At 36.6% G+C, this 26,837-nt stretch overlaps 1 protein-coding gene across 2 annotated transcripts in view; it reads right to left on the bottom strand.

The window, feature by feature from the left end:
- The window catches only part of pard6gb (par-6 family cell polarity regulator gamma b), a 49,766-nt gene extending 24,805 nt beyond the window's left edge, over positions 1 to 24,961 (bottom strand). For both annotated transcript variants that reach the window (XM_087786314.1, XM_087786315.1), the window contains exons 1-2: positions 24,655 to 24,961; positions 14,720 to 14,942 (exon numbers count right to left, since the gene is read on the bottom strand). In XM_087786314.1, coding sequence (XP_087642440.1) covers positions 14,720 to 14,942; positions 24,655 to 24,756 — 325 coding nt within the window. In that variant the 5' untranslated portion in view covers positions 24,757 to 24,961. The remainder of the gene's footprint in view (positions 1 to 14,719; positions 14,943 to 24,654) is intronic.
- Positions 24,962 to 26,837: the final 1,876 nt, after the last annotated feature.

Here is a 26,837-nt window from a genome sequence, read left to right as displayed (position 1 = left end):
CAGTCATATATGGGCTTCGGAGCATTTTTATGTTCCTTTAGCTGTGGAGGACGTAACGACTGCTGCCATCTAGTGGCCAGAAGTTTAATGCAACACAAAAATGAACAAACACTGTGATTATTTTCATGTTGATTGTAAATAAAATGTATAAATATTCTATTTGACACATATTTCAATATAATAACTATAATATCATTATGGTAACGTGTAAAATATGATTTACAAGCCAAAAATGGAGGAAAAAACAGGGTGCTGTCGAATATTGATTCAGTATTGTGGAAAATAATATCAAGATATATCGACATATCTTTATTTTTAATAACCCTACTGCATTATGCCATGCTCAGGCGAGCCACAAGGGGGCGTATCATAAAACCAAAAGAAGACCCTCATGCTTAATGTCTCAACTTCCAAATACATCAGTAACTGTTCAAAACGAATCTTTCACCACCATTAAAGGGAATAACCATCACAATAGTCGTCAGGATCAAAAATGAATGTCATTTTTAAAGCGACAACCACCGACTTCGAGCGAGTTTATCCTCAAAACCAAGAGAAGAAACCAGCGATTCAGACCATTTCAGGATTGTTTTGGCTCTTTGAAGCTCCACGCTCTGAAGGAGTGCCTGTGGTGGCGTAGGAAGTTGTTTGTTTGTCCCCGAAGGACCAGCTAGTCTTCGTATCTGACAGAATTCCCGGCGCTCAAGAAAAAAAACATACATTTCCAAACAAAACAAATTAGAATAGAATAATCTAAGAAGCAGGTGAAAGTGTTTCAGCGACGGTTCTTTCTTTAATTCGACCAATAAACTGATCAGAAGAAGAAAAAGTGGTGGTTTAAGACGACCAGTTAAAAAAAAAAAAGCTTCTGTCCCACAATGTCTGGAAATCTCATTGTGGGGGAGCAGCGGGGGACAGAGTTGAAAGCCTGGTCGTAAAGCCAAATGAAAGCAGAGACTTAGGAAACACAAACACAAACAGGAGTTGGAGCGAAACACAACAGACCGTGCACGTTTAATTAAAGCAAAAGGACCTGCTTTCACAGACCCGCGAGGAAGGAGCTTTGAATGCGAGCGAACACTTTGATTTACGGGCCGTGTGCTGGTCAAAGAGAAACGACAAGTGCGGCGGCCATCAAAGTGATTTTTCACTCATTTGGACCTTTTTAACTGCTCGAGCGACTTATGGTGATACAGTTAAGAGGCTCAGCAGACCATGTGGAAAAGTTCAATGAGATTATTTATTTGTGTTTGTGTTGCAATTAAACTTCCAGCAGCAGGCGATGACTGAGGACGAGAGGATGCAGTGAGTCCAGCAGCAGCTATTAAAGCTGATGTTTGGACTGACCTTGGTTTCAAAACAAAATGATGGTTTGTATTCCAATAACATCCATTTAAAAAAAAAGAAAAAGTATTTATATTTTCCTATACAATTAACATTCAAATCTTCAGTGTTTGTTTATTTTAGTGTCGCAATTAAATCTCCGGCCAGCAGTCAGTACGCAGCTAAAGGAACAATGAAATCTCATGGACGACTGAGGACGAGAGGATACAGTGGATTTCAGCAGCTTTTAAAGCTGATGTTTGGACATATTTTGGTTTGAAAACAAATGAAAGCAGTTACGACTTCGTCGAGAGTCATGTGGTCTGTAAATACTACAACACCAGAGTCAAGTACTCGACAATACTACAAATATATCCTTGTTACTACAGTATCACAATGTATTGTATTGCTGTCTCTGTATCGTGATACGCATCGTATCAATAGATTTTTGCTATTACATCCTTTGAATCTAAAGGAACAATATAATTCCGGTAGATTCGGATGATGACTGAGGACGAGAGGATACAGTGACTCCATGACACCAGAGTAAAGTACTCGACAATACTACAAATATATCCTTGTTACTACACTATCACTCAGATTGTATCGTATAAACAGTTTTTTTTACAATAAACACCACAATTAATTAAATTTTTTCTTAACATACCTTCACCAGTGACAAACATACAAAGAAATACAATAGCGTTGTGTTCATCCTGTGGTGAGGTATCATTTTCCAACAACAGTTTCATAGATATCAAGTTTAAATCGAGTTGTTGTGGTACATTAAATATTGGACCCGTTAGAACCAGATCTGCACAGCCTTCATTTGTATGCGTTTAAGTTTGTAATCTTAGCATCATTTCCTGTTGGTTGATGAAAGTTCAACAAGATTCTAACAATAAATAATGACCAAGAACCATTGGTTGAGACGACACGATCCCACTCGCTGGAGGAAAAAACATCCAGTAACACCTGTAACGTCTCAGGTATCGTTTAAAGGATCGCAGTGATTACAGACTCGCGTCTACGAGGAACTCGGCTCAGACTATAATCACTGCGAGTCAAGTCATCTCCAGCTCGCACCTACCACAGGGAGCAGCGAACAACTGCCGTAATAAGGGCAACTCAAAAGATTTGTTTCACTTAATCACAGCAGTTTTTTCAATGCATTTGTTCAAATAAATCTCAGCATAAGCGGCTTGTTGTGGTAAGAGATGTAGTAACGAAAGACATATTTGAGCGCCATGGTTTTGAATGCTCAGTGTTCCAAAATTATTATTATCATTTTCCTACATTGCCCTTGCCAATACATGGGTATTCGCCCGGGACTAGAAGCTCCTGAGAATATGTTAACTAATTTACATTCATATTTATGCTATTGGACAATTTCAAATATATATTTATACAATATTAATACGTGGAAAACATACAGAAATTGAGGGCCACATATGCCAGAGACACGCCTGCCACTGGGAGGATCTGCTGAGTTACTACTAAACACTGCAGCCATGGAGCCTGTTTTTGTTTTATGAGGCAAAGATGTTTTCAAATCTAAACACGAGTATTTGGTCAATGAAAGTCTTGTCGTATCCAATTGTCCACTCTCATTTTTTATCTTAATGTCATCTCATTGGAAGGATAGACAACATTGTTGAATCGACATAAACAAGTTTAGATGTTAGGACAGGTTTGTCCAGGTCCATTAAATTAAGAATTTTTAATCAAAAGGCAGCTGATCTGAGTAAAAGATCAACTAATGTAAAATCTCAACTCTCCTGACATGTAGTAGATGTTATTCTCTTCAAGATGCAGTAAGTTCCTCATCATGACCATGTTTTACACTTATTACTTTATAAATTTGCTCTGAAATCTGGGCGAACGAGAGGTTACAAGAGCCCATTATGACGCAATAATGGCTTCACTCCTCCTCCAGCTGTAATCACGCCCCGCTTTGTTTATACACCGAGTCCCTTCGGAGGTGCAGACTTCCGGGATTGATGACACGCGGTGACAAACCTGGATGTTTAACCAATCACAGCAGAGGGTGTGTGGTTATGGCCAACAAGATTTAATCTCCAGAAAAACAAAGTGTTTTCAGTGGGCGGGGTTTAAGATTATATTCTAATGTCAATATTTCAATGAAAAGAGTGTTTTTTTTTTTTACAAACACACATTGATGATACAATAGGGTCACACATCACAACAACACACACTTAAATCTACACATTAGTTGACCTTTAAGAAAACAATATAACAAAGCTACCTAGTATCATTTTCTCTCTTCGATTCACTCTACTCGGGATGTTCAGTGGCAGAAAGACTCCATGAAAAGACACATCCTCGTGTCGACTCTTGTGTTGCGGTCGACAAGATTTAGAGCATCGTCCTGGTCCGGGACACAAAGCCGAGCGAGGTCCGTCACCAGACATGCCTGCTGTTGTTCCGTCTTCCTCCTGGCAGGCAACATGCATCTCCATCACACTTTCACCGGGGCCACCATTGTCTGGAACATCCATGCTAAATGCCACACACCGCTTTTATTACCGAGCCCACACACACACACACACACACACACACACACACACACAAGACCTTAAATAAAGGTTTTCACAGCAACGCCACTTTTCCCCTTGTAGACGTGGATTTATGTGGCACACGGATACAGGCTCACACAGCGAGTGGGAAACTTCCGACAGTGACTGTGCCTGAACAATTACTTGGGAAGGTTGAGAGATTTTCTTTTTTTTTTTTTAAAGGCAGCGAACACTCCCATACCACTAGTCCTGAATGTGACCCAGATGTGTCATCGCGCTCATAAAAAAAGCCTTCAAAAGAATGTTTTTGTCTTCTGTGCGTACACTTACTTTCACATTCTCTTATTTTAAGACCTCGGCCAGAAACCACAAGATGAAGGTGAACTCAGCCACTGACCGCTTCTCCTCCCCTCGCTATTCTTTTCTCCTTTGCTACGTGTCTGTCTTCTCGCTGTCAAGGAAGACTCCCCGATGTCTGCGGTGGTTTTCTGCCTCCATGCCCTCGACTAACACACATCCAAGAGGACCAGACGGAGAAGAACGTGATCATCCAGTGGAGGCCAAAACAACTGATCTGCATGAGATGCTTTTCTGGGAAATGTTGGTCTTGAATGTGAAACTCATTTTTTGAGTGGAGACTATTAAGTAAGTAAGTATGTAAAGAAGTAAAGAAGTAAAGAAGTATAGAAGTAAAGAAGTAATGAAGCAATGAAGCAAAGAAGTAAAGAAGTAAAGAAGTATAGAAGTAAAGAAGTATAGAAGTATAGAAGTAAAGAAGTAAAGAAGTAATGAAGCAATGAAGTAAAGAAGTATAGAAGTAAAGAAGTAAAGAAGTATAGAAGTATAGAAGTAAAGAAGTAAATAAGTAACGAAGCAATGAAGCAAAGAAGTAAAGAAGTAAAGAAGTATAAAAGTAAAGAAGTAAAGAAGTAAAGAAGTAATGAAGCAATGAAGCAAAGAAGTAAAGAAGTAAAGAAGTAAGTAAGATTTATTTATTAAGCACATTTCAAACACCAGGGTCACAGAGCACTTAAACAACAAAGTAGTAAGTAAAGAAGTAAAGAAGTAAGTAAAGAAGTATAAGTAATGAAGTAATAAAGTAATGAAGTAAAGAAGTAAAGAAGTAATGAAGTAAGTTAGTAAAGAAGTAAAGAAGTAAGTAAGTAAAGAAGTAAAGAAATAAGTAAGTAAGTAAGTAAAGAAGTAAAGAAGTAAAGAAGTAAGGAAGTAAGTAAGTAATGAAGTAAGTAAGTAAAGAAGTAAAAAAGTAAGGAAGTAATGAAGTAAAGAAGTAAGTAAGATTTATTTATTAAGCACATTTCAAACACCAGGGTTACAAAGAACTTAAACAACAAAACAATACTCAGTTTAAAAATAAATACAAATTTAAAAACTTTAGAAAGTCAAGACAACACAGGTTTTGGAGTGTGTACTGGCACGAATCGTTTGATATTATACTCATCACGATACGATATATTGTGTTACTGTAGAGACAAGAATATATTTGTAGTATTGTTGAGTACTTGACTCTGGTGTTGTAGTATTTACAGACCACATGACTCTTGACGAAGTCGTAACTGCTTTCATTTGTTTTCAAACCAAAATATGTCCAAACATCAGCTTTAAAAGCTGCTGGAGTCATTGTATCCTCTTGTCCTCAGTCATCACCGGGACTTCATTGTTCTTTTGTTGAATAACTAGGGTTATTAGAATGCTTTTTAAACTCAATACCTATTACTAAGGAAAATATTTTAACTATAACATTTTCTTTTCTTTTTGTGGCATTTAAAATAGTATAATGAAATATTTTTATGAAAAAGAAACTCTGGTACAACATGAAACGATTAACGGAACCTAATGTTAAATATTTAAAATAAACAGAAAAAGAAGCTTCAGTTATGAAAAAAAGGTTTTGCAAAAAATAGATGAATAAAATAAACAATAGGAAACAGTGGCAGCGATACGTTAGAAAATTATTATTGTATGCGGATACACAACATTTTATAGATATTTTACTGCGATATTCAAGTGAAATACACCCGATATCCATTATGAAATACAAGGAAGTTACAGGTATCTAAAGTCACCACGTGGTTAACTTCGTCACTCACACAACCTGTGTTTTTTTGTATCAGGTTTTTCCTTGACAGAAAGTTAGTCGAGTTATTTTTAGACGGATTTGAAAGCCTAGTGATTAATTTTATTTTGAGCTCTGTTATCTACGGAATGTTATAACTGGTTCAGAGATACAAACTGTTCCAACTCAAACCGGTTCTTGGACAATTTCGAGGCGACAAATGTGACAAGTCGCTGCGAGAAGACACGAGTCGCAGGCCGACATACATGGAGGTTTAAAAGAATCCAACATGTCGTCAAACAACTCGAAGATCCAACGTGTAAAGTTTAATGAGTCAGACTTCACAGGCTTTGTTTCAATCATTCCGTCATTTTACGCAGCATTAAAACAAAGGAGGTGCAATTATTCAGCGGCTTTGAACGAGCGAGAAAGAATCAGTGGTATGAGGAAGAAACCTTCCATCACAAGGTCATTAACCGAGTCCAAATGAAGCTGCAGAAACATCTACAGCCACCAGAGGATTTGATCTAATCCACCGTCCTCACGTAAATCTGCTTATCTAGTCTTTAGTCCAGTGTCACTGCTAATTAGCCAAGCTTCAAGTGTGTGTCCGTGTCCGCGTGTGCGTGTTTTGTAAACACAAAATTGGGGACATGTTCCAGAACAAACAATATAAATTGGGGGCAACATTTGTGAACTCTGTCTCTAGTGTAAGTCAGAGGTACTACACCCTGGAATGTCCCCAAGGTGTGTCAATAATAGACGCAACAAAGCAGTTTTTAAATGATCAGACAAGATAAATCAATACCAGATATTTGTTTGTACTACGAGTGCATCATTCACTTTGTACGTCTTTTACCTCGAAGACACAACATTTAATCATATTAGTCAGGTTTTAAAATCGATGTCTGCAGATGTTTATAAATAACAGGTCAAAGTTAAAAAAAACAACTTTCGAAATAAAAGATTTGATTAAAAACAAATGTAAAATGATGCCATAATTTCATAAATCACATCTAAACTACTACACAACTCCACGGATGTAGGTGTCCCCAAAGGTGTGATGCTGTCCCTCAAGGTGGACATCAATATGATCCTCAAATTCAAAGAATCACTTGGAGAATCAAACATTTGTACCGTCACCATGACCCAGACTTACTCCTCTGTGCTGCACTGACAGATCCATCTTATTGACATCTGGTTGTCTGGTCTTCACAGGTGTCGGGCCCAAAGGTTTGGACTTGAGCTGCCGCCGTTAGAACTCAGCGTGAGTGATATTAATCCAGATGCTGCCTCGGCTCTTCTTCTGTTCTGCATTTATCTCAAACTTTCCACTGCCAGAGGGACTTCTCTGGTCTTTGCTGATGGTTTAGTCTGCAGCCAGACCACAACCCCCGTCCCTGCTCCCTTCTGTTTCACTGAGCTTCCAGAGATGATGACGGTACTGCTGGCTCAGGTTGTTGTGTTTCGAACATCAGTTCAATTACGTGGCCTCATGAGAACCCTGCATTATTACCACCACCGGATTCTTACAGTCATTACTCGAGGTTAGGAAGTTCTTCTGGTTAGATGTGCATGAAATATTTGTAATCGTTTATAGACAGATCCTCGAAGAGAAATACTGTAGCTGTGCAGAGTATTACCAGTGTGCCTCACAGAGTATTACCACGGTGCCTCACAGAGTAATACCATGGTGCCTCACCGAGTATTACCACGGGCCTCAGAGAGTATTACCAGTGTGCCTCACAGAGTATTACCATGGGCCTCACAGAGTAATACCATGGTGCCTCACAGAGTATTACCACGGTGCCTCACAGAGTATTACCATGGTGCCACACAGAGTATTACCAGTGTACCTCACAGAGTATTACCACGGTGCCTCACAGAGTATTACCACGGTGCCTCACATAGTATTACCATAGTGCTTCACATAGTATTACCATGGTGCTTCACAGAGTATTGCCAGTGTGCCTCACAGAGTATTACCACGGTGCCTCACAGAGTATTACCACGGTGCCTCACATAGTATTACCATGGTGCTTCACATAGTATTACCATGGTGCTTCACAGAGTATTGCCAGTGTGCCTCACAGAGTATTACCACGGTGCCTCACAGAGTATTACCCTGGTGCCACACAGAGTATTACCCTGGTGCCACACAGAGTATTACCATAGTGCCTCACATAGTATTAACATGGTGCTTCACAGAGTATTACCATAGTGCCTCACATAGTATTAACATGGTGCTTCACAGAGTATTACCATGGTGCCTCACGGAGTATTACCATGGGCCTCACAGAGTAATACCATGGTGCCTCACAGAGTATTACCACGGTGCCTCACAGAGTATTACCATGGTGCCTCACAGAGTATTACCAGTGTACCTCGCAGAGTATTACCAGTGTGCCTCACAGAGTATTACCACGGTGCCTCACAGAGTATTACCATGGTGCCTCACATAGTATTACCATAGTGCTTCACATAGTATTACCATGGTGCTTCACAGAGTATTGCCAGTGTGCCTCACAGAGTATTACCACGGTGCCTCACAGAGTATTACCATGGTGCCTCACATAGTATTACCATGGTGCTTCACATAGTATTACCATGGTGCTTCACAGAGTATTGCCAGTGTGCCTCACAGAGTATTACCACGGTGCCTCACAGAGTATTACCCTGGTGCCACACAGAGTATTACCCTGGTGCCACACAGAGTATTACCATAGTGCCTCACATAGTATTAACATGGTGCTTCACATAGTATTAACATGGTGCTTCACAGAGTATTACCATGGTGCCACACAGAGTATTACCATAGTGCCTCACATAGTATTAACATGGTGCTTCACAGAGTATTACCATGGTGCTTCACAGAGTATTACCATAGTGCCTCACATAGTATTAACATGGTGCTTCACAGAGTATTACCATGGTGCCACACAGAGTATTACCATAGTGCCTCACATAGTATTAACATGGTGCTTCACAGAGTAGTACCATGGTGCCTCACATAGTATTACCATGGTGCTTCACAGAGTATTACCATGGTGCCTCACAGAGTATTACCATGGTGCTTCACAGAGTATTACCATGGTGCCACACAGAGTATTACCATAGTGCCTCACATAGTATTAACATGGTGCTTCACAGAGTATTACCATGGTGCCACACAGAGTATTACCATGGTGCCTCACAGAGTATTACCATGGTGCCTCACAGAGTATTACCAGTGTACCTCGCAGAGTATTACCAGTGTGCCTTACGGAGTATTACCACGGTGCCACACAGAGTAATACCACGGTTCCTCACAGAGTAATACCACGGTTCCTCACAGAGTAATACCACTATGCCTCATACTTAATTTCAAATCCAAGTAGAAAGAAAAACTAACCATAGCTATGTTAGTTTTAACTTAAAATGTTAGATGAATAGCAAATAAAAGAGAAGTACATTTCAAATCTTGCAACTGGACTTCATGTTTTTTTTTTTTAAAGCTACAACTGTGTCCCTCCCCACGACCAGACAACAAGCCCCCCGTCACATTTAGGGTTCAGTTCTCACACAGTCCCTTTTCAAAACAAACCTTTTGATTCATCCTCCTTCTTCCCATCCCTTGCTCACCCATCCCCCCCCCACTGCAATTGTGCGCTGGTTCAAGTGTCCCTGTACAAAACACCACTGTGCTCATGACAACCCACTCCTCCACAGACCAAACACTCGGTTACCCCTCGTGAGAAACTACTTCTCCAGCTGCAGTCAATAACGGGGCGAGAGTATCTCTGGGGAACGAAGACCCGACGCCGTCCTCGCGTCAGAGGAGGCTTCCATCATGTCACTGATCACTTCTTGGTGGAGATGTTTGGTCTCTAATGTCTCCTCAAGTCACACTCTAGCCAAAGACAACTGTAACGACTCCAGTGTGTTGCTTCATCGACGTGATATTTCAGCTCTTAAAAGCCCATTGTCCCATTTTCAAAACACTGAATCACTGAAGCTATTTTTAGCACAAAGGCGTACAATCGTAGCTGCTCTCGTTTGTAATGTTTATTTAAAAAAAAAAAAAAGTCAGTCGCTTACAGATTTATCTTCTTCTTGAATAAGAAAATCCAAAAATATGTCGTGTTTTTAACTTGAGCGACGGTGGTTTGTGCAAAAATAAACTCTGGCAACATATTTTTACACCAGACGTTACTTAAAATAAATACAAAAAGCTCCAGATTTAGATGTTTGGATACAGAAGGTGGATCACTACATGGTACTCACAAGGAAAATACAGTTAAAAAACTACAAACTCAACAAACAAGTATACTTAGAATAGAGTTTTATAGGTATTTACAAATAAGCAACAACTACAACATATACAAATATACTGAAAAGACTTTGATGATCCGATTATAAAATGCTTGATCAAAGTGTAGAAAAACAGACATAATTCGAGAAACCTGGTATTGGTTAAAGTTATATTTAAATATATATTAAGATTACATGTTATTATATATATATATTATTTTGAGTCAATTAATCAGAGTATATCAGTGTCAAATTGTTTTGTGATAAAAGTATATCGTAAGGAATTGTATCGAGATCAAATTATACTGTATCGAACAGTAGGGATCAAAGTATATCGTAAGGAATTGTATCATGATCAAAGTATACCGTATCGAACGGTATGGCTCAAAGTATATGGTAAGGAATTGTATCATGATAAATGTATATCGTAAGGAATTGATCATGATCAAAGTATACCGTATCAAATAGTATAGAGATCAAAGTATATCGTATCGAATAGTATAGAGATCAAAGTATACCGTATCGAATAGTATCAAGATCAAAATATATCGTATGGAATTGTATCTTGATTCAAATATATCATATTGTATTGTATGGGGATTAAAAATATAATTTCGAATTGTATTGTGATCAAAGTATATCTTATCAATTGTATTGTATACAAAATATACGTATAGAATTATATCAAGATCAAAGTATATCATATCGAATTGTATCGTGATCAAAGTATATAGTATCGTGATCAAAGTATATAGTATCGTGATCAAAGTATATCGTGTCGAGATCAAAGTATATGGTATAGAACTGTATTGTGATCAAAGTATATCTTATCAATTGTATTGTATACAAAATATATCGAATAGAATTGTATCAAGATCAAAGTATATCATATCGTGATCAAAGTATATAGTATCGAGATCAAAATATATTGTGTCGAGAACAAAGTATATGGTATATAGCTGTATCGAGATCAAAGTAAATCGTATCAAGATCAAAGTATATAGTACTGCATTGTATGGTGATCAAAAATATTATATGGAATTGTATCGTGATAAAGTAAGTAAGTAATGGTTATTTCTAAAAATATCAATGTATTTATATGCATATTTATATATATATATATATATAAAAATGTATGGAATTGCATTGTGATCAAAGTATCAATAGTATCATCAAATATATCATATCGTTAATTTAGTACATGGCAACAGCTCTAAAAAGTATACATTTAGAAAGTAACGACTTGTTATGTGTAACTTTTACAGCTCCCGGACGACACCCAACATGACGAGTCCATTTTTACTCAGGGACCCCCCATGGTCAGCGAGTGAGTGACTCCAGTATGTGCAGACGTCTCTATGGTCCGGGTGGTCCGACAGCAGAGACGCAGCAGCTCGGTGACCGAGGACCTGCTCCGGCACCGGCTGATGCAGACGTGACACATGAGATGGTCACACTCGCTCCACACACACCTCTTTGTCTGAGGCTCACAGTAGATGTTGAAGATCCACAGACGGATCTCAGTGTCACATTCTTTCACCGTGTCAGCACGTGTTTACACCACAACACAACTACACAACTACACAAGTCCTCACGGTCACCTTTCAACAAGTCTCAGCATTCTCAGGTGACTCCAGACGATGAAGACACACCACAGAAGATGAGTTCAAACTTGATCTTTAGACAACCATGGAGTCAATACTCTGAAAACTATCCATACTGGAGACAATGTACTCATTTGTTACAGTATCTGTGTGCACATACTCATCCTGACCTTTTTGACAAACTAGTAAAACTACCGGTTATCATTGATCTTATAACTTTCACTAGTCTGTTGTTGCTAATATTGTTGTTAGCTATCGCTAGCACGCTACTGTTAGCATGATAATATTGCCCATTGTTGACAAGAAATGGTATATAACTTCATACTGACAAAGCATTTCGGTTTGTGCTGCAAAGTATCTAAACATACTTCGTCTTTCGGTCTCAACGCGTGATCAAAACTTGATAATATGAGGATTTTTACTGTAATGTTACAAAGTCAGTGAACATCTGATTAATAAGTGTTATTTTGCACTTGAAATGATGTGTTGTTTTATTGTAAATATTTAATATAACAAAAATGCTTGTAGTCGAAATTTAGCAAACCTGAGAAATGAAAGATTTGTGTAATAACATGTTTTTAAGTTAGAATTGAGAAAAGTAAAAATGTATCTAATACAACTTTAATAAAAAAACAACTTAAAAAGTCTTACCGGTATCATAGTGAAGGTATTAACATCAGTCCTGTGTTGTTCTCAGTATTATCTTGATCTTTAAAGTATGTACTTTTTTGAGTATTGTTTTGATTGTTTAAGCGCTTTGTGACCCTGGTCTCGAAAAGCGCTATATAAATAAATATTACTTACTTACTTACGGTATTGTACATTTTCAAAGATACTGAGCCTTGTTGTTGGTTGTGTTTTTAGCCATTAGCCAAAGCTAACAGTGTAAGGCTAACAGTCATCCATCGATCCATATACTGTGAGTGTGTGTATTATATACATATCTCTAATATCCATTAATCAACCACAGTATATGTGTATATGTACAGGTATATGTGTATATCGTATTGTATCGTAGTACAGAAAGGGACATTTTATGCGATTAAAAAACAAACTTTCCAAGCTGTGAAAATCTAAAAAGTACCAAAAGTATCTTAAAAAAAAGTTGTTTACATCGACACCAGGATCACAAACTACAGTAAAATAGACCAAAAATGTCAAATATTCCTGTAATTCCCATTGAGGGTCATGAGGTTTCATGGATATTCTCTCTCAGATTACGAACTGAAGAGCGAAACCAAAGGGACACGATCGTAAACCGGGCTCATCTTTGACCCGATCATTAGCAGCTGGACGACGACTCGCACAAAGCAAGTGAACATGTTCTGGCTTCACGATAACGGTTTCATTACTTCGCCCAGTGGTCGTCTGGCCGGCCGTCAAGACCCCACACTCCAGGGTTTTGGATCAATGGGAGCGAGTACGGGAGAGCGGGACCAGTTCCCCATTCAGACGCTGAACAAACACACACTCGCATGCAGACGCACACTAACACACAACGGACAGAGCTCAGTGAGGAGTCCCTCTTTTCATGAGGATCTTTTGTCTCTCAGTAATGTCTGGTATGCCGGGACACAGGCTCTGCTCAATGACCTGATTTCTATGGGGCTGCCAAGCCACTGGCCTGTGTGTGTGTGTGTGTGTGTGTGTGTGTGTGTGTGTGTGTGTGTGTGTGTGTGTGTGTGTGTGTGTGCATGTGCACCTTCGAGGCCTGGAGGAGACGCAGGACTTACCAAGGCAGACAGACCCAGAATTATTGAGCCAATAATAAAGTGGAAAATAATCAAATACACACATTCTGACACACAGCAACACACACACACACACACACACACACACACACACACACACACACACACACACACACACACACACACACACACACACACACACACACACACACACACACACACACACACACACACACACACACACACACACACACACACACACACACACACACACACACACACACACACACACACACACACACAGTAGGACCTGCATCCAGGCTAAACCAAACAATCACGAAGCAGGAAGAGACACATAATTGGAGAAGGAAATATTCTGTCAGCAGAGAAAATTGAGGTTAGAAGAGCAAAAGTGGCCGAAGATTGTTTGGAGCAACAGAAGAAACTGACTTGAGTTTTATAGACGGTTGTGTAGCAAGAAAATATTATGTTCAGTGAAATAGTATCAATGAGACAGAAATAACTGTTTTAACTGTTACCTCACTGATCCTTTAGATCCTTAAAATATCTTGTTACAGTTGAAAATTGTTTGAATATCGTTGAAAAATGTTTGATTATAGTTGAAAATTGTTAGATTATAGTTGAAAATTGTTTGATTATAATTGAAAATTGTTAGATTATAGTTGAAAATTGTTAGATTATAGTTGAAAATTGTTTGATTATAATTGAAAATTGTTAGATTATAGTTGAAAATTGTTTGATTATAGTTGGAAATTGTTAGATTATAGTTGAAAATTGTTTGATTATAGTTGAAAATTGTTAGATTATAGTTGAAAATTGTTAGATTATAGTTGAAAATTGTTAGATTATAGTTCAAAATTGTTTGAATATCGTTGAAAATAGATTGAATATCGTTGAAAATTGTTGATATTAGTCGAAAATTGTTTGATCATTGTTGAAAATTATTTGATTATAGTTGAAAATTGATTCATTTCATCTGAAGATTGTTTGATTTTAAAATTAAATGTACTTTGAGGGACAAAAACTAACTTTACTAAACCTCTATTTTTGTCAGGGATGGGTAGATACAAGGGCCACACGTGTCCCCGCTCACACTATGATGTGTTTTTACAAGGACAACGTTGGAAAACATGAGTCATCGTTATCTTCCATAAAAAGCATCTTCTCTGGACTCACCTTGTCTCTGGATGAAGACCCTCAGCAGGGGGTGAGCCGTCGACACCGCCTTGCAGAAGTTGTCGTCGTTGTTGATGGGCAGGAGGTCTCCGTGCACGTCGGCGTAGCCGATCATCACCTCCATGTTGGCGATGCGGTGGACGTGCAGGATGAGCTTGTAGAACTCCTCGAACTTCCCGGGCTTGACCCGGTCCACAGAGAAACGACGAAACTCGGCGCCATACTGCAGGGACAGGAAGAGAGGGAGCAGGAAGTTAGGAGAGGAAAGGAAGGAACGTGAAAGTTCCTCTTTTTCCATCAGCGATACTTGTTAAAGCCTCATGGTTTCATTTTAATACAGTGATTTCATTTCATAAGATAAGAAACGCCTCTGGGTTGGAGGCTAAAAAAGCTTTTAGAAATTTATTTTCAACACATGTACCTAAAATCCCACATGGAATCGACATATTCTGCCAAAAATCCAATTTTTAAAAATAAAAATTCCATTTAATTTATCATCAAAATTAAATCCTTGATAATATACGTCGTAATTTCACATAAAAAGCATTAAAAAAATAGTCGTATTCCCCTCCTTTGGTTTCACTTGGCATCCCATAATTACAAATATCTAAACTTACATTTTCTGGCTGTTAAAAATACACTGTTTTTGATTTAAGTGACATGACAAAGGTGGTGGAGCTGGTCATGCCTTTTTGTTTACGGTTTTTCTTTGAGGGCTGGTGCTAGAATATTGTACACATGTTATCGTTGTTATATATTGTGATTTCCTTTGATCTATGATCTTTATACTTGCACTTTGTCATCCCTTGAACTTTGTTCTTGTTTTTATAAAACTTGCTGTACCTAAAAGAAGGTACAGCAAGTTTGCTGCTGTTGAAATGGAAAGCCAATTTCCCGAAGGAGATCTCTTGAGGGATTAATAAAATGTATCTATATTATCCATTAGGGCTGCCAGATATATCGAAAAAATATTGATATTGCAATATCGGCACGTGCGATATGCATATGGAAAACATGTGCGATAATTTATATTTTTTATTGTATAAATCAAGCATTTCTTAAATGCACACTTCGACCAATCAGTGTCACGTTCTGTAAAGTTGTCAATTTGTACTTCTATGTCTCGTTGTTGTTTACGTCTCCGTCCGTCTGTGAACTGTGCGGCGCAACTTGTTAGGCTCGGTTGCTACGGCGATGCGTCTTGCCGGCGCTGACTTAGCTCAGTATATCCACGGAAGTAAAACTAACTTATGATCTAGTCAAACACTAGTGATCCAGTCACTCGTCTCTTTCAACCTCCTTTGTTAAAGCAACATATTGTAAGAACTTTTCATCTCGTCTCAGTTGTTTTCTTATAAGATCGTGAACTTCCAAACAAACCTGTCCGTCTTCACCGTATGCTAACGAGCTAAGTTGTTAGCGTCATTTAAAAAGTGTTATGTGTGCGTGTACAAGGAGGTGGATTTATTATTGATTTGGTGATATCGTGACGCGCCGGCGGCTCCTCTCTGAGGTCTCTCAATTTGGCGGGAAACCAATCCAAGTCCTGTGAGATTGAGCGTTATAAGATATATTTATCTACGATCATGTAAACTATAATTGATAAACCATGAATACATTATTTATTCACAGGTATAATAACAGCAAATTAACCACTTATTAAACATCATAAAGTACTTATTCAAACCTTTTTCATTGTGACTATATTCTTCCCTTAATAACATGATATTAAGGAGTTTACTCTGAACTACACCTTAATTACTGATTATTAACAGGAAATAAAGAAGTAGTTAAAGAAACTTTGGTGAAAACTAGCTTTGCTCTATTTAACCATTATTAGGTGTAAGTACCATGAGAGAAGTAATTCATTATTGATCATATTGTCTCTTTTAAAGTAAAAAAATAAAAATATACTAATATTAATATCATCCTTATTACACAAGAATAAGTATTTGTAACGGTGAATATGTTACATATTATAAAGTGTCAGCATATTCATACTTAATTAATACTTAACATTTTTTACATTATAACTGTCAAATACTTTACACTTAACATGATTTTTCTACTTACTACAGTTTTGTAATTACCGTACATATTCACAATTACAAATACTTATTTTGGAGTATTTGTTTTTCTTTCAAAGTAATGGATACAAGATGATATATATCGATATATTTTTTAATTAATCAATTTATTTGTAGTTTTCTAAAGTTTTTTTTATTTTATCATTATATTTTTTTTTATTAAGTGTGTAAATTAAAATAATTATAATTTGTATGAACAATCAACGTTCAAGTGACTGCATTTGTTCACTTTTGTGTTACAATTAAACTTCCGTTAAAGAAACAATGACCGAGGATGAGAGGATACAGTCGTTTTGACATATTTGTGCTTTTTAGTTCAATTGACTTAACCAAAAGATAATGGAACAAACACAATGAGTCACTAAAACTAAGTTTTTGTTCCGAAAACGATGCAAATTGTGAACTAAATATATATATTGTATTGAATCATAATTGAGTGCTGAATACATCGTAAAGAATTGTATCGTGCCATTAGTGCATCTCTAAATACCCTAGATTATACTGTATACTTGATATTTAAATTTTTAAAAACCACATTAATCAAGACATTTATTTGAATGAAGTTTGTTTTCATTTGAACTTTGAATTTGTTTTGAAGAACGATCAACAATTAATACCCGAGCAACAAGTTAAATTCACTACAGTTTAGAATCAGAAAACTTGTATTGCCAGCCTTGTCACACGAGAGTTTGTCATGGTGGTGATTATTGAATATGAAAATGAATCAATGGAACAAAAAGACGCACAAAACACCAGGTACACACACCTCACACCCACACATCCGTGCACCAGCACAGGCTCGAACCGTCGTTCCTCGTCGAATCAGCAAAGACCAGAACAGCTGTGGGTCACGGTGAGGTCATCATGTGACTCGCACACTCTCAAGACACAACACAGACACCAGAGCAGTCGCACAACTGAAGGTTTTTCCATTCGAGGGCTAAGAAGTTTGAGGGGAATTGATGAGGAGGTTCTTGACCAATGGATCGCCAAACGCAGATTTAAGGGAATCGATACAGAAGTAGATCGGTGACGGCAGAATGTTGAGTGTTTGAATTTAACATTTTTAATTTTCCTCATTAACACCTTATTTTAAGCATTCACTTGATGACTGAGGACAAGAGGATACAGTGACTCCAGCAGCTTTTAAAGCTGATGTTTGGACATCATTTTGGTTTGAAAACAAATGAAAGCAGTTACGACTTTGTCAAGAGTCATGTGGTCTGTAAATACTACAACACCAGAGTCAAGTACTGGACAATACTACACATGTATACTTGTTACTACACTATCACAACACCAGAGTCAAGTACTGGACAATACTACACATATATCCTTGTTACTACACTATCACAACACCAGAATCAAGTACTGGACAATACTACACATATATACTTGTTACTACAGTATCACAACACCAGAGTCAAGTACTCGACAATACAACACATATATCCTTCTTACTACACTATCACAACACCAGAATCAAGTACTCAACAATACTACACATATATACTTGTTACTACAGTATCACAACACCAGAGTCAAGTAATGGACAATACAACACATATATCCTTGTTACTACACTATCACAACACCAGAATCAAGTACTCAACAATACTACACATATATACTTGTTACTACAGTATCACAACACCAGAGTCAAGTACTGGACAATACTACACATATATCCTTGTAGTAACAATGTATGTATGCGGCCCTCGTAATGTCAAAGTAAGATCATGTATAAATGAAAACTATTTTGTATGCATTATTCATTTACATTTTCACATTACAACACTAATTTACTTTTTCCCTCCTTTTGTGTGTATTTTTTTAGTATATATTAATCCCTCAAAATATGTTTTTAAAGTTAGTTGAAGAAATGTTTTGAAAAAAAAAAAAAAATTGCAGCTTATTTAGCTTAATAAATATCACGGCCTAATGACGATGTGTTTTTTTTTTTTTTAAGGGATTGTCTCGTCTTTCTTTTTGCTCGACGGCCCCTAACAACATTCACAGAATTTAATGTGGCCCTTGAAGAATTTTAATTGCCCAACCCTGGTATAAACAGAGACACCAAACAATACTATAATAGTACTGAGGCTAAGAATGAATAAAATATTACAATTTATTTGTATTCTTTTGGAAACACATTATCAAACACTTGAAATATATATTTATACATATATATATATATATATATATATATATACACTTGAAAATATAGTTTTTAGATGTAATTAAATAAAAATAATTTCAATCTTTCAACATAGAAATGATTTAATTACTACAAAAACTTAAAAAAAAAACATCTATTCAAGCAGCAGTTCTTGACAAACGGGTTCCCCAGAGAAGTTTTATTTAGCCTCCGTGTGAACCCTCGGTTCGAATCCCGCCAAGCGCCAGGAGAGGCAGCGCTCGCGTCCTGACATGCATCAAGTCCTCGTTCGAATCATGGTCTCAGCCCGAAGGCGCCGAACATGTCTGAGCGTGAGAGGATGCATCAGCCACCTGAACCCTGATGACACCACTACAGAACCGGAGATCGGCCAATCAGACGGCGCGGAGGAGAACAGGTCGGGACAGGTCCGAGCGTCGACTTCACCTCGAGATCGCGGTCTATTGATGATCGTATGAAGTCAGGCACGAAGATGTTTTGAGGAGTCGTGTCGAAGAGTTTGACCATCACTGGTTTCTCTCCTGATAAGAGTGAGTGGAAGCAGGTTCTGACCACGACACCTCCAGAGATAAGATGGTGACCACCAGAGCTTCCATCACTTCATTTTATTGTTAGAATAAACAAGTCCATCTATTTCAACAAGATTTATTCTTGAACTGCTTTCACTTTCCTTTCTAGAACTTTTTTCTTCACTTCCAAATGTTAGTAACGACAAACATTGGATTAATTTACAATTTAAAAAAAACTACAAGTTAGTTTAAAGACAATATTTTAGATCTTAGATCAAGGTTTATAGATGGTTAACAGTTCAATAAAGTTTGTATGAAATAAAATAATTTAATTCTTACTCATTTATTTACAAGTAACAGGCAAACATTCAGGGGTTGTTCGTGTTTTTGTCAAAATTAAACTCCCGTCCCCTAGATAGCAGCGGTGATTACATCCTCCTCAGCAACAGGCGCAATACAATCCTGGTGATGACTAGGGACGAGAGGATACAGTGGACATTCCAGCATCTTTTTAAAGCTGATGTTTGGACATATTTTGGTTTTGAAAACAAATGAAAGCAGTTACGACTTCATCAAGAGTCATGTGGTCTGTAAATACTACAACACCAGAGTCAAGTACTGGACAATACCACAAATATATACTCGTTACTACAGTATCCCTATATATCATATATGCCATATATGATATATGATATGTGATATGCCATCGTATCAACAGATTCTGGTATCCAGAAACGAACTGGTCTTATACTCGATAAATAATAATCCTGTTTTACAAATGACTTTTGTAGCTAGCTAGTTAGCTAGCTCTGTGAAGACAAGGTTGACTACCAAATAAACAAGATACAGCCCCTGATTAAAGTATTTACAAAAAAGTTTCTGATTCTGAAAAATACTTTAGCCGAAATGGTTTACTGGAAGAAAAACGTTGAAGCTGACAAGAGTAAAGTCAAAAGATCCTTACGTTCTCTGTAGCTAAAGGAACAATTAAATCCCACGAGCTACGGTGCTGACTGAGGACGAGAGGATACAGTGATTCCAGCAGTGACTGAAAGCAGTTACATCAGTCATGTGGTCTGTAAATTCTGCAAAACCATAGTCAAGTACTGGACAATACACACCCCTATACTAAAATGTTACACAGGTTTGTTCCCAGAATAAAATTATCCTAAAAAAATACACACATTTTAAATGCAGAAACTGTAGCCCAGAAGTGTTAAATACATCGACGTACTTACTTGCATTATATTCAGAAATATTTTAGGGGGACGCTGAATTTTAATGACATTTTGTGATTGTTGGACTCTTTTGATTAATGGAATTCTCCGGCCATAATATTCCCAAACATCAGAGGAGCGAGAGAAGCCAAGTCGACTGTATCCTCTCATCCTCAGTCGTCATTGGGGATCCGACGTCTCATGACTCGCATGTCATCCGTTCAATCGGTCGGAGGATTTTTGTCAAATATAACGTTTTGTTCGTTGACCTTTTTGACTAGGATATTTTGTTGGGTAAAAATACATTTACAAGTACATTTACAACTTTATCGACGTGACAATAGTCCAGGAAAACTAGTGAAAAATTAACCAACGGGCTGCTTTGTTTTGGTCACACATGATGTAATTTTCCAACAATAGTTTAAGGCCACACATGCAGGTTATATTTACTTCATGTAAAACTTCGATGCATCAGCAGCACTTGCTCAACAAGCACATTGTGTCCCAGTAGTGAAACTGTTGCTGTGACTCATCAACTCGACCGTGACATACTGTACGTGACTCACTGGAGACCAACGACTCCACGTATGATGACGTAGACGATTAAACGTCCGTGCGGTTCGGAGGTTTTATTGTAACGTTTAAAGGCTTCGCAACAAACTCATTGCACGACTAGATCTAAACTAAAGACATAATAGACACTGGGAGCCCTTTATTGTAAGAACTGTTAATTGACAGTGTTAATAAAGTTGTAGACGGATTAACATGAAAGAAAGTCACCGACCAAATGAATCGATCATTGTTTTTTACCTTTGATTTATTTTAAATACAAAATAACATCAATGCAATGGATCACTTTGTTAGTCCACAGATAATTTTCATTATTTTCTATTAATGCCAGGAATACATTAAAAAAAAAAACATATCGCATGGCAACAGTTAAAAGTATTATAGCTGGAAGGGTCGTGGAAAAATATTGATACACTTAAATATCAAGATGTTTTTTTTTTTTTTACGATATGTATAGTCATGAGCACTGTAATGATTTTGTTGGTTTTCAACTAATTGTATTTTTATCGGATTATGGTTCATTGTTTACGTTTCAATAATGTGCGTAAAAGATACACGTTTTATTTACAGTTAACGTGCAAATATTCACTATGGATTTTTAAAACATTTTTTTGCTGAAATACGGGCCGCTAGATGGCAGCAGTCATTACGTCCTCCACAGCTAATGAAACAAAGAAATCCTGCAACATCCCAGCTAAGGACGAGAGGATACAGTGATGACTGAGGACGAGAGGATACAGTCAACTACAGCAGGTTTTAAAGCTGATTTTGGACATATTTTGGTTTGAAAAACAAATGAAAGCAGTTACGACTTCGTCAAGAGTCATGTGGTCTGTAAATTCTGCAACACCAGAGTCAAGTACTCCACAATACTACAAATATATCCTTGTTACTACAGTTTATTCCAATATATAATGTGATACGCATCTTATCAACAGATTCTTGTATCCATAAACAAACTGGTCTTAGACTCTATAAATAATAACCTGACTTTTTTAGTTAGCTAGTAAGCTAGCTCTGTGAACACTAGGTTGACTATTAATACAGTATATAAAAACAAGATACAGCCCGTGAACAAAGTATTTTAAGTATATGTTGACAAAACAGTAACAGATGTTTACACATAAATCAATGAGACTGTCGTCTGCATATAAAGTTATTCTAGTAAACCTCAAAACACCAAAAATCCGATGTTGCTTTTTTAATACTGACAAAGATGTTTATGATTCTCAAAACTACTTTAACTTGGTTTAGCTGAAATAGTTTAGTGAAGGAAAAACGTTGAAGCTGACAAAAGATCATAACAGTCTCTGTTGCTAAAGGAACAACTAAATTTAGCGAGACCCTGACGATGACTGAGGACGAGAGGATACAGCGATTATCTTAAAGCTGAGGTTTGAACATATTTTGGTTTGAAAACAAATGAAAGCAGTTACGACTTCGTCAAGAGTCATGTGGTCTGTAAATACTACAACACCAGAGTCAAGTACTCGACAATACTACACATATATACTTGTTACTACAGTATCATGATATATTGTGTGATACGCATCTTATCAACAGATTCTTGTATCCATAAACAAACTGGTCTTAGACTCTATAAATAATAACATTACTTTTTTTTTAAGCTAGCATGTTAGCTAGCTCTTAACACTAGGTTGACTTTTAATATATAAAAACAAGATACAGCCCGTGAAGAAAGTATGTTCAGTATATATTGAGAAAACAGTAACAGACGTTTACACAAAAATCAATGAGACTGTCGTCTGCATACAAAGTTATTCTAGTAAACCTCAAACCACCAAAAATCCTTTCTTGTGTTTTTAATACTGACAAAAAATGTTAATGATTCTTAAAACTAATTTAACAGGGTTTAGCTGTAATAGTTTAGTGAAGGAAAAAACGATGAAGCTGACAAGAGTAAAGTCAAAATATCATAACAGTCTCTGTAGCTAAAGGAACAATTAAATCCTGAGAGATGCTAACGATGACTGAGGACGAGAGGATACAGTGACTCCAGCATCTTTTAAAGCTGATGTTTGGACATATTTTGGTTTGAAAACAAATGAAAGCAGTTACGACTTCGTCAAGAGTCATGTGATCTGTAAATACTACAACACCAGAGTCAAGTATTCGACTATACTACAAATATATCCTTCATCCTACAGTATAACAATGTATCATGTAATATGCAAAATATCAACAGATTCTTGTATCCATAAACAAACCTGTCTTAGACTCTATAAATAATAACATGACTTTTTTAGTTAGCTAGTAAGCTAGCTCTGCGAACACTAGGTTGACTATTAATATATAAAAACAAGATACAGCCCGTGAAGAAAGTATTTTAAGTATATGTTGACAAAACGGTAACAGACGTTTACACAAAAATCAATGAGACTGTCGTCTGCATATAAAGTTATTCTAGTAAACCTCAAACCACCAAAAATACTTTCTTGTGTTTTTAATACTTGTTAATGATAATGATTCTAAAAACGACTTTAACAAGGTTTAGCAGAAATAGTTTAGTGAAAGGAAAACGTTGAAGTTGACAAGAGTAAAGTCAAAAGATCATAACAGTCTCTGTAGCTAAAGGAACAATTAAATCCTGCCAGATCCTGACGATGACTGAGGACGAGAGGATACAGTTATTATCTTAAAGCTGATGTTTGGCATATTTTGGTTTTAAAACAAATGAAAGCAGTTACGACTTTGACAAGAGTCATGTGGTCTGTAAATACTACAACACCAGAGTCAAGTAATGGACAATACTACACATATATACTTGTTACTACACTATCCAAATATATTGTGTGATACGCATTGTATCAACAGATTCTTGTATCCATAAACAAACTGGTCTTAGACTCTATAAATAATAACATAACTTTTGTAGCTAGCTAGTAAGCTAGCTCTGTGAACACTAGGTTGACTATTAATATATAAAAACAAGATACAGCCCGTAAGTATTGTAAGTACATATATATTGAGAAAACAGTAACAGAAGTTTACACAAAAATCAATGAGACTGTCGTCTGCATATAAAGTTATTCTAGTAAACCTCAATCCACCAAAAATACTTTCTTGTGTTTCTAATACTTGTTAATGATAATGATTCTAAAAACTACTTTAACAAGCTTGAGCTGAAGTAGTTTAGTGAAGGAAACACGTTGACAAGAGTAAAGATGACTTGAGTGGAAAATGGTGGATCAGTTCAAAGATCCTACAAAAGTTCTGGTGCGTTCAATGTTCTGACCATGAAATCAAGTTTCTTTGACGTTTATTACACGTTTCAGGAGAAGTTTGTCTTGGACTCCATGACTCGAGCCTCAGATTTCCTCCCTAAAGACAAAAAGCAGCTCCACGGACTCACCTTGCTCTTCACCTCCACCGCGGTGCTGTCGGGGTTCCTGAGCGGCTGAGACTTGTGGAAGCTCCGGTTCATCCTGGAGCCGTCGATCCGTGTGGTCGACATGAAGACTCGGATCTTCTTCTCCCGAGAACCTCCTTCGATCCCGAGAAATCACCGCGAGAGACTTTTTTTTCTTGGGAGGAAAAATGGAGGAAAAAAAAAAGAAGAAAAAGTTCTCTTCACCTCCGCGGTTTCCTCTAGAAAAGTATCCCGGCGCACATGAGGGTAGATCCCGGGAGGAGCAGGAGGGTCGCAGTGTGGAGTTGGGAGTGAAGTTTGCAAATGACGTCAGAGCCTCTTGAAAAAAAAATGGGATCCGGTGGTGCGTTCAAGGACCACTCGGCGATAGTCGTCCTCCCGTTCTACGTCGCTGATGATTATAATTCATTATTATTATTTTTTAAATCTATAAAAGCGATCTGGTGTTAAATTAATAAAGTAAATAAATACAACCTTTTCAATTAAACTAAAAATTAAAATTAAATTAAAATGACGAATTTATAAAATGTTATTATAACAAATGTTTTTTTTTTAGTAAAATAATTTACTTCTTGCATCTATAATGTATTTATTGAGAAACATGTTTAAAAATAATCCAGATACAATTGTGTTTATTATCTGTAACCAGTTATCTTTTATTCTAAAGTGTGGACGTTTCATTTAAATTAAATACAATGATAAATGATTTTAAACTTTAATTATGTTTTGGGGTTTTATAAAATGTTTAAATTATTTCTTCAAACTGAAAATATCTGACCTTTTATTATCGAGAAACAAAATAATATAATAGTAAATATTTTAAATTAGAAGTTTGTGAAAAACAAAAGCGCTATACAACTAAAAATGACTAACTTACTTAGAATAATTTACTTTCAAACGTTAACTTTGGTTTATTATTAGAATAGGACACAAAAGCAAAATGGTGAAAACATAAAAAAGATCGCGTATTTCATTAAAACTTTTAAATTCCTATAGCACCTGAAGGCATCTCTGTGCACTCGTGTCCAGCGTTAGTCAAAATAAACGAAATTAATCTGTAAGTGAATAGTAATAATAGTGATAATAAACACTACAGCACGCTTTATTTTTCAGTAACAATGATAATTATTTATTGACACTATTTAATTTTACACTAAAATAACATTATTTATTATTAAAAGCTACAATTAAAATGGATGCATATATTATATACTTTATATTTGCAAATTAACGTTGTTTTGGTTGCAAAATCAAGCTGTTTGTATTTAGATAATCTTCATTTTTATCACTTTAGCTTAAACTTTAAACGCACAATAGTTAAATTCTATTTTAAAGGTGCATTTTAAATTAAAAAACATAAAACCTGTCTTCATTTTTAAATTTTGTACTGATTAATTTGAAAGAAACTCATTCTTTTCTGTGTTTCTGAATTAAAAAACATCTGTATTTTCATGTAATCGATCATAAAGATGAATGAAATGAAGACTTATTGATCCATAAAGACCAGTGTTTGGTGACTTTGAGTGAAATCTGTGACTTAACTATTTTTTCTGATCTTTACGAGAAAGTTTGTTTATACCTTTAAGCTGTTTGTGTTGAGATTAAAGAGGATATTTGACAACAAACACCCCTCCAATGCTGACTTGTTTACAGTCAGTACTTTAGGAAACAAGAGTAATGACTTTTCCTGATCCTGCTTATCAACATTCCTGAAGAACAGCTGCAAACCAGTGTCGTTTCAAACCAAATCTGATGCTTTTAATAATGAATTCACTGAAATATTATAAAGTATTTGAAACAAGTTCAATCGTGAAGTTGAAGAAGTACAAACTGAAGTTGTTTCAGTTATAAATGGATGTTTTTTTATTTTATTTACGCTGACAATAGCAGGAAGTTATTGTGTGAGATAGTATCTCATGTGACCTCAGACACTTTAACATTTTAGTTCAGCATCAAAATTGATAAGAAACGGTTTATTCTAAGAGCTGAACAAATTATGTCATCATGAGGTTTTCTATATTTGAACCAGAGTCAGAAAGTACTAGAAGATCAAACGTTGATTGATTTCTTTAACAGATGTTTTTTAATTCGATGTAATAGAATTATCATGAAAGAAAACTAATAAAACATATTAATGCTAGTATGTTTTTGGACTAGTTTCAAAA

This window comes from Callionymus lyra, chromosome 3 (genome assembly GCF_982586985.1).
Source record: "Callionymus lyra chromosome 3, fCalLyr1.hap1.1, whole genome shotgun sequence".
NCBI classification, from domain to species: domain Eukaryota; kingdom Metazoa; phylum Chordata; class Actinopteri; order Syngnathiformes; family Callionymidae; genus Callionymus; species Callionymus lyra.
The sequence above is the reverse complement of the archived record's forward strand: the minus strand, read 5'-3'. Positions and strand labels throughout refer to the sequence as shown.